The following is a 15657-nucleotide window of genomic DNA, read 5'->3' on the forward strand; positions in this document are numbered from 1 at the left end:
CTCACCGTGTGATCATGTGGCTTTACAAGATGCACTTATCGCTATCGATAACTGGTGTCAGAACGGGGGCATGCAGTTAAACACTAACAAAACTGTGCTTCTGCGCATCACCAGGAAGCTACGTCCTAGTCAATTCCACTATACTCTAAGAGGCACTAACATAAATATTGTAGACAAATATAAGTACTTGGGCGTCACACTCTCAAGCATATTAACTTGGTCGACCCACATAACTGACATTACCACTTCTGCATTACGTAAGCTATGGTTTCTAAAAAGAAAACTAGCATCTGCACCCTCGCGTACTGAAATTCTAGCCTATAATGCCTGTGTTCGTTCTAAGCTTGAGTATGCTTCTATTATCTGGGATCCGCATACCAAGAAAGATATTATGAATCTGGAACGTATTAACAGAAAGGCTGTAAGGTTTATTTTTGGCAAATATCGTAGGTTTGATTCCCCGACCACCTTAATGCAATTAAACGGCATTTCTACTTTAGAAGCTCGGAGAAAGTTCAGTCGTCTTTCCTTTCTTTACATTTGTTTGTGTGGTATTGTAAAAATTGATCTCCCTGACTGTGTTAAACAGCTGGGAGTACGTCGCTCTCAGTACGACGTACTCGTCATGGTCATGAACATGCTCTAACCCCAATTTTTGCCCGATCAAATGCTTTTATATATAGTTTTTTTCCTAGAACTGTCGATGACTGGAATTGTTTGCCGTGTGACATCTTTCATTCTAATAAGTTTCTTGGTGACCTTGAGCGTCACCTTCTTTCTTAACCTTTTGTTTCTTTTGCATTGTTGTCTGTTGTTTTCTACAATTACGTTTTCATGTATCCACTCCTGCTTGGGCCAGCACATTGGCCTGCAGTATTGTGAAATAAATAATTGAAACTTTGTTGTAACGAGGTTTGAGTGTATCAAGAAAAACGTACAATCTAAATTCAGCTAAACATTGGCACTAGGAAATCCTACAAAATGAAAGCAAATAAATGAAATTCTATTGTATTTAAGCCAGTTTACGTAGATCATTTCTTTTACATCATAGAAAAAAATGTGTTAATAGTACAATGTCTAATAATGGTGACTATAAATCTGTTTTTTAGTTTTATATTAAACATCAAGCGCTGTGAGATTTTGAATACTGAGAGGTCTCCCCTGAAAGTAGTCGACCTTGTACACAACTCTAGGAGCTATACAAATACGGCGGTCATAGTGCTGTGTTAGCACATGCAAAAACATATTGTTACAATAAAATGGTGTTTAATCGAATAGTATTGGTGTGAAGTTTATGACCTGGAATACTTGTTTAGCTGTAGAAAAGTTTGAATCGTATAAACCTTGGCTTGTACGCTTAGAACCAGCGTTGATTCTAGTGTTGAAGTGGTGAAGTCATAATAGTGCATCATGACTATCGCATATGACCAGTTAACCGATTCACTTACATATGCTGCTGCTCTTAAGTGTGCCACCCAATTTTTATGCATACAGTAGGGGTTAAGAAGTATTTCATTAGTGTACAGTACGTAAGTAGCAAACAATTATGCACAACTACAGAGAGCTCACCATACAAGATTTTTTGGGCAAATTGTTTTTGTTTTTTTCTAATTTTGAGAGCTTGCTTTTGTAAATAACAGTAGCACAAGAGAGAGTGAAAAATACACAAGTAAGCTTTCTGCAGAAAGTGTAGCGACAAATGAGAAAAATGCCTATGTGTAATTAAGGTGGCTCGTAAACGAATGTGGCGAAGTCGTGCCTTACACACAGAATTGCGACACAGAATCTGTCACTCGTAGCCGTGGCAACACAGGCAAAAATCAGTTAACCATATGCAACAGTTGTAGCTTTGCACGGGTTGCACCCATTACTTGGCAGCTAAAAAGAATATACGGAAAGAACATTTTAGTAAACTGACACATACTGGACACCTGACACAGCATGGTGCCACTGTTTTGTTTGTGTGTGTCTGCAGTGTGCAGAGTTGCTGCAAGTGAGGATTAAGAGTATAGACCTATTCCATGTTTGTAAACACAGGTAGGCCGATGTCGATATTATGGGTAAAATTATAATGACGTCGGCACGTAACTTCCGCCATAAGCGCAGAGGGTTGCGATGCACGCCAACAAAACGACATTGTGAGACGCTATAAGCGTTGTGAAAGCCATAAGCGCTGAGGGCTGCGATGTGCGCCAACAAACAAAACTAAGTTGTGAGACGCGACTCGGATCCAACTGCGACACAGTTCGCCGGAATACCTTTTTTTTTTCTCGTTGCTTGACTGAACACCACATGTACCTTTGAAAACCCAGCAGAAACTGCCGTAGGCAGAGCGTCTTTTGCCTACCAAGACAGCTCCACCGCATTTTCGTGACGCAAGTCTGGTGGAATTTGTCTATAAGAAATGTTGAACGCAACAGATGGCGCCAGGGATGATGTGGTCCTCGCATGAATCTACTTGGTAAACTTGTAAGCAGTGGCACGAAATGATGGAGGAAGGGGGGGTCCCCCATGTGCTAGGCTAGGGGGGGGGGGCACCCCTCGCAAGTGTCCCCCCTCGAGATTTCCCTTTCATAGATCACGTGTCTCAATGGCTTGACAATTATGTATAGCGCGTTCAACTTTTTTAATGCCCGTTTTCTTTGTAGCATGTACCTGTGTTCAACACCTTTCAGCTGTGTCAGTCTACAGAAATTTCAGCTGCTGCTTGGTTTTAGAAAAGGCTGAACAGAACAATGCAATTACGTGAGCTGGAAAGTTGTATCGTTTTTCAGTTTCGTTTGAAGAGGTGATTTTAATTTTTATAAAAGTAAACACAAAGCCTAGAACATTTATGAAAACAAAATGGCCACCATTGCAAGTTGTGTGTCCCCTTGCAATCTTTCTAGATTTACGTGCTGCATGTAATCCACAGTTGTGGCGAGAGTGAAGATGAACAACAAAGTGCATGATGTGGACAAAAAATTCAATAAAGTGACTATGGAAACAATAACAGTTACATTCCCGGTAGCAAGCAAATATGAAAGATCATAACATAGTAGTAACACTGCTTCATACTGTCTATAAAATATTCTGTGGCTGAAAGGGGCCAAACCAAGCTTGTCGAGTGATAGTATCGTTGAAGGTATGCCACTGTGTTGTCCCTTGCATCGGCATTCCCTTGCGGTGAGTAGCGGCACGCCAGGGTTTGGGTCGCATGACAAAAGTTCGGGTTCGCGGCAAGCACACGCACACCAGCTCATGGTTCTCCCCGACCAGCGAGAGGGGAACAAATAATGCTGCGTGTGTCTGTTATGACAATGCATGTGCAAGGAGGAAACGAAGAAAATATACCTTTGTTGAGCTTCAGGGTCAAAGGACATTGCAAGATCGTCTTGTGGGTTTGCTGCGTGGGGAGCTATCACTCTATAAAAAAAAAAAAGGCTAAAAGGTCTGCTATTGAGCGAGGACTATGTCGTGAAATCGTGAAAAAGAGATGCGTGGCACTTATATGAGCCTACGCAATGTTTCACAGGACACGTTCACTGCTCGCTTGAGAATTAAAAATGGCAATGTTAAAATGAGAAGCAATAAGTTTTTATTACTTTGCAATAGTAAGTACTCCGAAAAGCGGTTAGCTTACTCGGCAGCTATCTCTCGCGTAGTCTCTTGACAAATGTCAGTTGCGAGTTGTTGCGAATTCCGAAGTCTCGAAGGAGCGCCTTGTCCTCTTTCAAGAGCTCACCGTCGAAAGAGAGCCAGTACGTCCTCCAGACATACCTCCAGCTTAGAACTCGTTTCACTCCCTTCCGTGCCTGTGCAAATCAGAAAAAAAAACATAAAAAAGGAATCGCGTGATTGCAATTCAGTTGACATGGCAGCAGATAAGCATGCCAGTAGGAGTAAACAGGGCAGGTGAATTCAGCCACAAATAATCACTCATACCTCATTATAACAGTCACATCTGCCATGAAAATATATACTTCATTATATCTAAAAATTCATTATAAACGACTATTTGTAACACTGTAACAAAGCTACTGTTCATTTTGTTATAAGCAAAAACTAATTATATCCAAATTCTTTATATCGAGATTTCAGTCACACCAATGTCACACGGGCGATTTTAATCGCGATCCGGTTCGAGCTTGGGTATGATGAAATGCACCAGGTGGCGCTTGCATGCCGTAAAACATGTCACTGACAAAACTCAGCATACAATATTTCTATAGAGCTCTTTATCAGCAATGTCATTCATGCAAAAACCACTTGAATGTTAAAAGCTTTGCTTACCACCACAAAAGTCATTTCACAAATACATCATTCAATAGAGTGTTCTTTCGCCTTACCTGCATTGCACTGTGAGATTATTTATCTTCACTTTTATTTCTCATGGCACCCGCTTGTAGCTGTCGAGTCGCAGCGAAGTGACAATCTTGTCATACTCGCCACAGTTTCATTTCTGTCTCCTCAAGTCTCCCAGTCGCTCCTGACAAGGGTATTACTGAAAGGTGTCTTCATTCGAACACAAAGTGTGCATATACTCCGTGACGTAGACGAAAAGCAGGCGAAACTCGAATCACTTTGCTTCGAGGTGCTCCAACTGCTCCGACAGAGCGAGAGTTGAACTAACCGCAGAAATCAACTGTCGTCTGCTCCTCCCATAACTAAATGTGGTCAATATGACGAATCTTAAAATATGCGATATTTCAGATGTTCTTCCAATTTAAACAGCTTACTATTTGCTTTTTATAAAAAATCTGGCTGTGTTAATGTGATTTTATTCAACTATGTTCGATTTTCTTCGTTATTGTGCTTTTAACAAGCTCGGCCAGTGGGAGCAGACGAAAGCGAGATAACAATACCTCAGCCAGATTACGACGCACGCATTGCGAGAGTCTTGGTCCCGATAGCGCCTGATCATGATTAAAAGTGACCGTGTAGCAGCACCAAATCCCGGTCGTGGTCAATCCAGATCGGCACTGATCGCAATTCAAAATGCCCATGTGACACCGGTATTAGCTAGAGAAATGTAATCATCACTGAGCCCCATTACAGGAAACAACTTCAAGTGACTCGGGTACATATCTTCAAAGCATATTAATAAAAATTCAGTGGCAATGCAGTGCTATTTGTGAAAGAAATAAGTTACCTAAACGACCAACAGTTGCTGTGGGTGCTGGTACTGCGCAAGAAAAAATCTCCTTCAGTGGCGGTTGCTGCGCTTGTATATGCCATTTTTTATTTTTATAGGAAATGCTCGGTGACAACTTTTCTTGACAGCAATATCGAAGCTACAAAACTGAAGCAGGAAATAGTACTACTGGACCAAGAAATAGTACTTACGTTTATTGATAATCTTCGAATTAGTCTGCTGAAATAAATGTGGCTTTAAGAGACTCGGACATTTGGGGAAAGTCGAAGGTAAAATACAGGTATTGATAGTTATCTTTCCGAAAATGACTTCCTTTTCTTTCCATTTCTTAGCACTACCTTTTCACTCAGTACGACCATTCTTCAAAGTAAACATGGCATCCAAAATGTCGTGGGCAGCAGGGTATGGCCATAAATGCGCTGTTTAGTTCCCCCAAAAAAAGATACTCGTGATATCATCCTAAAATGTGCACCGAACCATCGAAATGTCTCTCCTATTTACATTTTTGTGCATATAATTTTTTTTAACGCATTAACGATACCAAGATCAGCTGCAAGCTGTCTTGTTATTTGCGGAGCAACATATATATATATATATATATATCTATATATATATATATATATATATATATATATATGTGACGTATGAAGCGATGATTGGTAGAAGCCGAGAAGGAAGAAGTGACGGTAGAATAAAGATGGCGTATGAGCCAGGCCACGTCTCTCGCATCATAGCGTCACACGAGTCGGCAGGATTCGAACCTGTGCGGGGATACCCCAATGGATTTCGAGTCCATTGGGGTATTGGAGTACACCGGATCAGCGGACGACGGACCCGTACAGGACTGGTTCAACCTGTTCGAGCTCCATGCCACCGCTGCATCATGGTCGGAACGGGAGATGATCATAAACTTCACTGACTACATCTCAGGTGAGGCATTCAAGTTTTACCTCACCCACATCTTCGAGAACGATGAGTCTTGGAAAAAGATCAAAGAAGAAATGATCAGTCGTTTCAAGGAATACGATGAAGACCTGTCCATACTTCATCAGCGGAAAGCTTTTCAACTCGCCCACCAGAGTTACGCGAAGTCTTCCCGCAGTAAGCCTATTTTCCAAACGAGACCTCAGAGAAAATATACCACCATTGTACCATCATATGCCTCTTCCGAAAAAACGTCACGCATTCGAACACCGACTGGTAACTTGCACGTCGCAACAGACAAGGTAAAGCCTCCGTATACCGAAAGGAATTTAGACCATTTCGGCAAAAGACTAAACCTAAAGCCGGCTTTCCCAAGAACAATGAAATCGGCATTTTCAACGTGTTCACTGCACCAAAACACTTCACATTTTACTGAACCACCCGAATTCCTTGATGCTTCGTGTCACACAAGTCGACAGGATGAAGACCTGGCCACCACTCATCAACCTCACATCATTCACGAAGCCACCTGCAGTACGCCTCAACTGAATATCGACCACAGAAGAGGTGATCTCAGGCGCATTCAGTTACCGGCACCATGACAGAACCATCGCCTGACCTCGACATCCCCAAGTACACCGGATCAGCGGACGACGGACCCGTACAGGACTGGTTCAACCTGTTTGAACTCCACGCTACCGCTGCATCTTGGTCGGAACGGGAGATGGTTACGAACTTCAGCGACTACGTCACCGGTGAGGCATTTAAATTTTACCTTATTCACATATTCGAGAACGACGAGTCATGGCAAAAAATCAAAGAGGAGATGATTACCCGTTTTAATGACTATGACCAAGACTTACTCATTGCCAACCATCTAGAGACTACTGCACACTATCGTCAATTTCCCAGGCAGTCCTCAAGCATTCGAAAGTCCAGCGCGAATCGACAAGTGCCTCAAGACGAAGTGGCACATGCGTTTACTTACAGAAGGCCATGCATACATTGGGAAAAACCCAACCGTCAAGCGCGTCTCCCTTCTGCACGAAAGTCGGCATTTTCGAAGTCATCGCTCCAGCACTTGACACGAGACGTTTCTCAACCACCTGATGTTCTTCACTGTCCGTCTCGCATGCGTAGTCCACCACCTGGGTTTTCATCACGCGACTCTTCAAGCGTTCTTGACGCTCACCGTTTTCCTCATAAGGACATCATGTTCACGATAGACGAGTTGACACACCGAGAAAATGCACATTTGAGCCATGCTCCTTCCGCACGGGTTCATGCATCACTGCCCGGTGCATACACACTCGACAGTCGAAGCAACACCGAAGGGTTAGGCACATCGAACGTCAGACGCTGCCATGCGCAAGAGCCTCTCGTAGTGAACAGTGCAGAAAAAGCTTCTGAAGAACTTTCTGTCAACTCTGAAGCATCATCTTCATTGCCTGAATTGCATGACAACTGCTCAAAGACTACCAGCTGCCGACTGGAGACCCCATCAGGTTGTCATGAAAAGCAGCGCGATGTTCAAGAAGGGCTTCCACCACGATATGGTCCACAGCAACGTCAGCAACGCCACCAAAAGCAGGTCCGCGAATCGCAGACACTCCAACGGACACACCAACAAGGACGACGACGCAAAGCAAACCTCTTAAAACAAATTCAAGAAGCGAGACAACTTCGCATAAAGGATCAGCGCCAGAAACGCATTTGGAACAAAATATCAAGACTGCGCCTAAGATTACAGCTCCGAAACCTCAGGAAACACCGAACAAGACAAGAAGTTACCAGTTCTACCATTCAAAGATTCGGAAACCATCCCATTTGTTTACGACAACGGAGCCAACGCCACAGAAAACTACGAAAGAGACTGAACGTTATAATTTGTACAATGCACGAACATAGACATAATTCCTTGAACTTCAGTTCTTGTACACGCATGCTGCAAGCACTAATTCTGTCTCAGCCGCGACACAAAATACAGTGCGTACGACAGAGGATTCGGCGCCTACGACATTCGACCTTCAAGTGCTCCAAGAACTTCCAACCTTGTTCGTTCTTCGCAGCTGCTCAAGTCATGTCATGGTCAGTGCAGTTTTGCAAGACACGGTTACCATCTCCAGAACGCCACAGCCAACCTCGCCCACCAGAACTCCGCCAGTCACCGGACGGCCGCACTCATTTCTGAAGTTTTGCGAGTTTACGGAACACCACTGGGACATGAAACCAATTGTGCATTTTGACATTTGTGACTTTTCAACCTTGCCTTGTTTACTTTTTCTTGTTAGTAATCCATGCCTTCTTTCGGGAGGTGGGGGAATCGTGTGACGTATGAAGCGATGATTGGTAGAAGCCGAGAAGGAAGAAGTGACGGTAGAATAAAGATGGCGTATGAGCCAGGCCACGTCTCTCGCATCATAGCGTCACATATATATATATATATATATATATATATATATATATATATATATATATATATATATACACACACATACATGTATGTATGTATGGCTACAACTAACTTATATCGACATTTTAGCAAAGGTAATGGAGGAAGGGCCTCCACACATTCGTGTTGCTCCGCAAATAACAAGGCAGCTTGCAGCTGATCTTGGTATCGTTAACGCGTTAAAAAAAAATATGCACAAAAATGTAAATAGGAGAGAGATTTCGATGGTTTGGTGCACATTTTAGGGTGATATCATGGGTAACTTTCTCTTTTTGGACGTGTCATCATCATTTGTATAATTTCCCCATCTGTTAATACCATCATCAGTGTGTGCCAGCTTGAGCTCGTCTGGAATAAAGCTCGTCCTCATAATATGTATGTATGTATGTATGTATGTATGTATGTATGTATGTATGTATGTATGTATGTATGTATGTATGTATGTATGTATGTATGTGTATATATATATATATATAGGAAAGATGCACTAGCCTCCTTTTTTTTTGTGGAGCGAACATTGCCTTTCTGGCCGGGGTCGTCTACGCGCGCACTTGTCTCGTGAGCAAGAAGGCGGAAGCTTCAAAGAGCTGCACTCTCAACACACACACACACACACACACACACACACAAGAAAAAAAAAAACGGTCCCAAAAGTGTACCTGGAGCGGCCGTGTTTTCTTACACCAGCGTTTTGTAGAGTTACTACTACGGCAGCACGGCAGAAAGCTTGGTTACTTAGCAACCGCATGTTTACTACAATTAATTTTGCTCCTAAAAATGCTAGCCTTGCTTCATAAAACATTCGAATATGTCGCTATCGCATTGATTGCTTCGCTATTTTGGTAAAACTGTCTCTTCACACCAGCAACTGGGCCTCCTTTCGAAAACTTTACTGCGTGCCATCCATCGCTGTGGGCCGCGCTTCGCGCTGCTGTCCCTAACTTTTTTTTTTTTCAGACAATGCACCGGCTCGTCCAGCAACGCATTTATATTTAGGACGTTACCATGCGCAAGGTGACGTGACGTCGTATGGCCTTCTTAAGGTCCAACACTGTGGCCTTCTGCTCGACCACGACAGTGTAATAGTCGCCGTCAGCCTTGTGCACCACCAGGGACATGGCCTGACCGTGCTCGAGAGCCAGGTATGACTTGAGCTCGTCCGTGGTCACCTCTGGGTGCAGGTTGTTGAGCAGTGGGTCGTTGCTACGAGCAAGACAGTCACAGTGTAATACAACAACAATAATTGTAGGCGTTTTATGAACTGAAACCACGCTTTGACTACGACACAACCTCGTTAAAGCAACACGCAATGAAGCTAAGGGAGATTATTTCTAGTTCTGAGCTGTGCCATAGTCATAATTAACATAAATGTATGAATTGGTGAATATTTGAACGTTCCAAATTTACGAACGAGTACTACAGTATTCGAAATAAACAAGTATAGGTATATTTGACGATATTTAACCACCTGCAAAGGTGGTTTCACTGCATTGTGCACGTGCTATGCCATAAAACCACCCATCCAAAAAAGTTTGCGCTGCGTCAAAGCCACATGTCAAGGCTCAATGTACAGTACCGTCCTCTGTTAAAAGGAACACTCGAATGAACACCTTTCATATTTCTGGCCTCCTAAGAACAACTGTGTCTGAGAACATTGCTCATGCAGGGCAATAGTATGTCAAAAACAGTTAGCTCTGTCAAAAACCAGGATCCAGTCTAGCATTCCCTTTAACAGTGGACCCATCTGAACATATTGCCTTCACCTGAATGACTTACTTTTACGTTTAAGAGCGTGTTTATGTGCTAAGTGCAGTAAATTTAAAAACGTGACGTATTGTGCTAGTTATAACTTGCACCCTATTGCTATACACATCTACTTGCTATTCAAAGTTGCTTCAACTTCACTTCGAACCAAAAAGGCTACATTCACACATGCTTGCTCCCAAATATAAAAAAAAATACATATTGCACAAATTGGTTGGGTCACAACAGAAATCATCAATTTTTTAATATAACTTAATACAGTGAAAGCTCCTTAATTTGATTTTGGTTAATTCGAATTTGCACTTAATTGAAACTGAAACCCCGGTCCCGGATCCACTCTGTGAATTTATATGGGGAGAGCTACAGATAATTCGAACACTTTGGTAACCACAACAGTTACTTTGAACTGGGAGCCCCTGGTTTCTATCACTCCTTGCAGAAGTCGACCCCCGCTGGTAAAAATGTGTAGCAAAATCAAACAGAGATCCAAAACAATGAGGTTCAAACCAACGAAACAGCAGCATTTCTAAATTGACAATTCTAATGCTGTACAGGAACTCTTGGTGAGCTGCAGGCAATGCTCATTGAGTTGGGACAGAATAAAAGTAAACAAACGCAAATTACAGATTACTTTTGATTTGGATTGCGTTATCTACATAAAAAAAATGCTTTGGAGCAGAAATAGAGTCATATATTTTGACATTAAGGCTTACTGCTCACAAAAATGCATGTCGCTGCTTGTTTTTGGCGTATCACTGACTTTGTTTGCAGTTAGAGCTTAAAGAAATTAACTTACAAGAAAACCTGCAAAAAGCGTGTAATAGGGCCTAATTCACGATAATTAGTCCAGAGGTGGCTTCTGCTCGTGCAGTGTGGCACGATGTGAATTCCTTCTAGCACCTGCTTGCAAATTCTAACTGTGCTTTATTCGAACAGTTTCATTAGTACCTTTCGAGTTCAAATTGACATGCTCTAGCTATATATACATATATATATATACTATTCGATTCACAATTATTCGACTCAATCAACATTCGCTTCGAACCTCAGATTTTCTGTTCGCTAACAGAAAGAAATTGAATTGAATAAAAATCAACTTGCTGTAGGTAAGAAGCGAATGCAAAATCTTCGTATAACACATGCAATGCTCTATAAATTGAGCAACAGCAGTGGTAGATTCTCTATCCAATTTTTTGGGGGGGAGGAGGGTATTTCTTCGTAATTCTTGGAAGGCTAGCCGGTGTCACTCATACACAGGATGATAAGTGTGACATCACAGTTGCAGTCATGTCAACGCGAGGCTTTAAATACTGTCGCTTCAGAAAAATCAGTTGTGAAGCTTAATGTTCCAACAGTATAAAAGTGTATACAATAAAAATGTTCAAAGCAATACTGAGCAGCAGTTTCATGTATTCGTGCATAATATACCAGTGCACACAGGTTTTTGAACTGGGCAGCGTAAAGTGGCTTGTAAAGTGGCTGTGCAACGAAGGCATATAGTTTAGTCAATTACCTGTAATGGAAGTTTTAATGAGTGAAAGTAGCAGGCATTCTGAGGCCCCATGATTTGTTGAGATAGCCATTAGACAGTACCAGCTTCAGGATTAGCACATATTTTTGCTCTGAAACCATACTGCATCACAAAATGCAGGCAGAAGGCACCAAGGAAGCCGCTACCTTAACAAAAGAAAAAAAAAAAGCCTCCTCATTCTTTTCCTCCTGCCCATAGAGTTTCCTAAATATACACTAGAGAAAACTCTGGCACTAGTGTCTATGGGAGCTGCAACGCACGGCACTTCAGTGAGCATGAAAATGATGGGTAGTATATCGATTTGTCTAATCTGCGTACTTCTGGCTCCATGTGGCTTGGAGCTGTTTTTTCACGAAACAAAAATGGGAAAATTTCCAGCGTTTGCGTTTCATCACCTTATTTTTCTAGGTTTACCTTTTTACCAAATCGGCTCATGAAGTTCAAAAGGGTTTCTTTGTTTTGAAACAAAACCAAAACACAGCAATAAACAAAGCCACAAGTACACTTCACCGCTCGGAAGTATGATGACTAGGCAAATCCGTGTACTACCCATCATTCCTATGGTCGCTAAACGATCGCAGCACCAGAGTGCCCTCTAGTTAATTTTAGGAAACTCCATGCTCCTGCCTACCTGATCAAGGCATGAATCTCCTTGTCAGCAATGGCCATGGCTTCTTGGAAGGACAACACTTTGTCCGCTTCCTCATCATTTCGAATCGAGTCGTTGACAGCCTCCGTGTTGACGGCTTCTGCTGAGGCCTCTGCGTCGGACATGGCTCCTACTTGGCGTCTTGCTTGTCTTCAAAGCCCAGTTTCGACCACTCTTCTTTGGCCATCAAGTTTCTGTTGGCAAAAAAAAGTAACGCAACAGTTTAAAAGACAAATGCAAATTTGTTGAAGGCATGCGGCAATATATTTGTGATGCACGACAAACTTTTAAAAATGATATTAACAGCGTAAATGAGAGACAAAGCATTGAAATCACGAGGATGGGCACTGTTTTCTTTTCTTTGTCACATTCGCGGTGTTAGTTTGTTGTTTGAGACATATGCCAACTCGTCCACCTTTCAACATTTGTTCCCATTCTGAAAAAGGTGTGCATTCTTTCATCATAGCTTGGCCAAGAAAAATAATCAGCTGTCTTACATGCATTCCCATTCACGAGTGTTGAATGGGAATGCATGTCCTCTTGTGTCAGTCTGCTCGGCCGTTTCTTCTTTCCCATAATGCGCTATGCCAGTTCAAGCATTCCCATTCAACAGTCATGACATTGACGATCAGTCATGACATTGACGATAAGACGAGAATTCAGAACTGTGCATCTCCTAGAGTAAGGCACTAAGTCGGGTTAGTTGGCTCACATTCATTTTAAAGGCTTATGCTAATGAACACGGACGAAGACGAATGAAAGACAAGACGCGCGTCCTGTCTTTCACACGTATTTGTCACTGTTCATTAGCACAGTTATTAGCCTTTAAAATGCATTCCTAGAGCCAGTTCGTCAAAGCAATGTCAAAACATTGCCCTTCTCAAAGTCATTACTTGTAATGCCGATCAGAGGCTGAAGCAAACTTCCGGAAGAACGAGGCGAAAGCAATTGAAAACCGTTTATTATTGTTCAACAAAAAAACAAGCTGCTCTTGATATGCCACCTTTGATTATGCGCTATTTCTAAATCCAGAAGCTCAGTTTCACTGTTGTGCACGTTGCCTAAGCACGCACATTTTTCGCTTAAATAAGTGACTAGCTTGGCGAAATGCACGTGATGGTGCATTTCCCACAGCAAAATAACTTCAACAAAGATGTCATCTCGCAACTGTGAACCTGAAAATTAGGAAAGTGTACTGCAAAACTGATTTGACCACAGAGTCGTTTCCTATGACAGCCTTCGAGCATGCTTGAACCACTGTGGATTTAGCGCCACTGTGGATCTTGCTTGTATTGAAGCCTAAGAAGTTCAATGCAAATAGACTTCAATGAGTGTTCTAACTACGTTGCAGCAATAACCCGGTATAACAACAACGAAAGCGCAGACTTATTGGAGTCGACACAACACAATAAATCATAATTGTTGAAGTTAAACGGTCCAAAATCACTAGTAGATAGTGTTCGCTTGATGTCACAGACAAGTTCTCGGCACCGGGTACACAAACATGGCGGCCACCACGACTTATCATTATTGTCAGTGCAGCACACAGTCCTTCCATGCCCACATTCTTTTGTGCCCTGCCCGCTTTCTCCTGTTCACCAGCGGCGAACACAAAGGAACGTGAGGGGGCACCGGCACAAGTCTCATGGCACAGTTCCTTGCTCTGTGCGCTCGAGAGATGGTTCACGCGGCGCCTCAACCAGCTGGTACCCAAGCATGGCGGACACTGTGACGTCAGACGCCGTAGAGATGGCATGAGAGGGGAAAAAGGAGGGGAGGGGAGGCGCTTCAGAAATGTCGACCTCCTAGGACACTTTAAAGTGCACCTAAATTTAAGCACGCGGGCCTTAGGACTTTTGCCGCCATCGAGCATGCGGCCACCACAGCCGGGAGTATATCTTCACCTGAGGGTGAACGGTCTAGCCCCACAACCACAAGAGACCCACGGGAGCTCGCGCTGACAAATTATACACAGCTACCACAATGCTGTTTCATCCGCCGACTCGCAAGACTCTCACCTGTTCATTCGACATTCCAGGTAATCCTTGGCGAGGTGTCTGCAGGGTTCCGCACTGCCGTCGTGGTCCTTGAGGCACAGCAGGTACTTCAAGACGCCTTGCTTACACTCACCTCGAAGTAAAACACCAGGAGAGCAACATGAACAAAAATAGACTTCGAATACGCTTGCAAAATTAACTAATACAGATACTTCGAAAAGTGCTCGCACCAACCGACGAGAAAGAGACAACAGTACGACCACTACCTTCCAACTGATTGTTTATTTGCAATAGTAACGGTGTAAATAGATACGTACACAAAGGTCCAGTCATCGCACACGAAAACCTACCGCGTCAAGTCGAAATCAAATTTACGTTAGCGCTCGTCCTGGCATGTGTGTTCGCGCTAGGCCACTTTTCGAACCGAATAACCGACTAGCCCAAAGGTCACGTTGACAAGTTATTACAGAGACGACATGAAAGGCAGTAGTGACTACTAGAACGACATTCTGAACTTGTTATTGGAGCGTCGCTTCCAGACGCGATGCACGTGTTCAGAAACTACCAAAACACGAACACGCCGAGTCGCGAAATGCGAGCGTTTTCAAGTGAAACCACTCACCTTCGTGGTCCAATGGGAAGCTGCCCTTGTCCGGAGGCTTCGGTGTGAACACCTTTTGGCCAAATGTTACCGATGACATGCTGTAACCATAACGAAATGCTGTAACGAAGTCGCAAGCGATACGGGTGTTCTGTGGCGATACGACACAGCTGAAGAACCGGAACATATTGATGGCGATGACACCGATGATGCACTCCGTTTTTGAGCTTTCGGTTTCGGTTGTTCTTTCACACGATATTCTTAAGTCTCGATTTTGTATCTCTTCAGGAAGTATCGGTACAGCGGCTACAGCATCGGTAAATACTCTACTGAAATAATTTGCATAAAACTAGACATATTTTCAGGAAGCGCAATAAAGAACTGAAGATTCCTCCAAGTTTTCTGTTTTGCGAAATAAAATGAATTTTTTGTCGGAAAATGTGTGTAAGTGCAGATCGTTCACGTAAAATGAGCCTAAGCTGCTGCTGGCGGATTAAGCAGGTAAACCACCCATTGAAACTGGTTCGCTCCCTCCTTCCTTCCTCTCTCTCTCTCTCTCTCTCTCTCTCTCTCTCTCTCTCTCTCTCTCTCTAAATATATATATA

General features: G+C 43.0%; 1 protein-coding gene across 1 annotated transcript; it reads right to left on the reverse strand.

Moving 5' to 3' along the window:
• Positions 1 to 3554: 3554 nt before the first annotated feature.
• LOC119164136 (U11/U12 small nuclear ribonucleoprotein 25 kDa protein) lies at positions 3555 to 15242 on the reverse strand. Its single transcript, XM_037416244.2, has 5 exons — positions 15074 to 15242; positions 14473 to 14584; positions 12437 to 12648; positions 9515 to 9713; positions 3555 to 3794 (listed from the first exon to the last, which is right to left on the reverse strand). The coding sequence occupies exons 3-5, from the start codon at positions 12577 to 12579 to the stop codon at positions 3630 to 3632; spliced, it is 507 nt and encodes a 168-aa protein (XP_037272141.2). The 5' UTR covers positions 12580 to 12648; positions 14473 to 14584; positions 15074 to 15242; the 3' UTR covers positions 3555 to 3629.
• Between the last annotated feature and the right edge of the window lie 415 nt (positions 15243 to 15657).

This window comes from Rhipicephalus microplus, chromosome 8, assembly GCF_043290135.1.
Source record: "Rhipicephalus microplus isolate Deutch F79 chromosome 8, USDA_Rmic, whole genome shotgun sequence".
In the NCBI taxonomy this organism is placed as follows: domain Eukaryota; kingdom Metazoa; phylum Arthropoda; class Arachnida; order Ixodida; family Ixodidae; genus Rhipicephalus; species Rhipicephalus microplus.

What these genes read in the sequence shown, in the direction of transcription:
- LOC119164136 (XM_037416244.2), bottom strand. Translation starts at nt 12,579, where the DNA reads ATGTCCGACGCAGAGGCCTCAGCAGAAGCCGTCAACACGGAGGCTGTC. An exon ending in GAGATTCATGCCTTGATCAG is followed by an intron (nt 9,714 to 12,436) that starts GTAGGCAGGAGC and finishes TCTTGCTCGTAG; the next exon opens with CAACGACCCACTGCTCAACA. An exon ending in GTCACGTCACCTTGCGCATG is followed by an intron (nt 3,795 to 9,514) that starts GTAACGTCCTAA and finishes TGATTTGCACAG; the next exon opens with GCACGGAAGGGAGTGAAACG.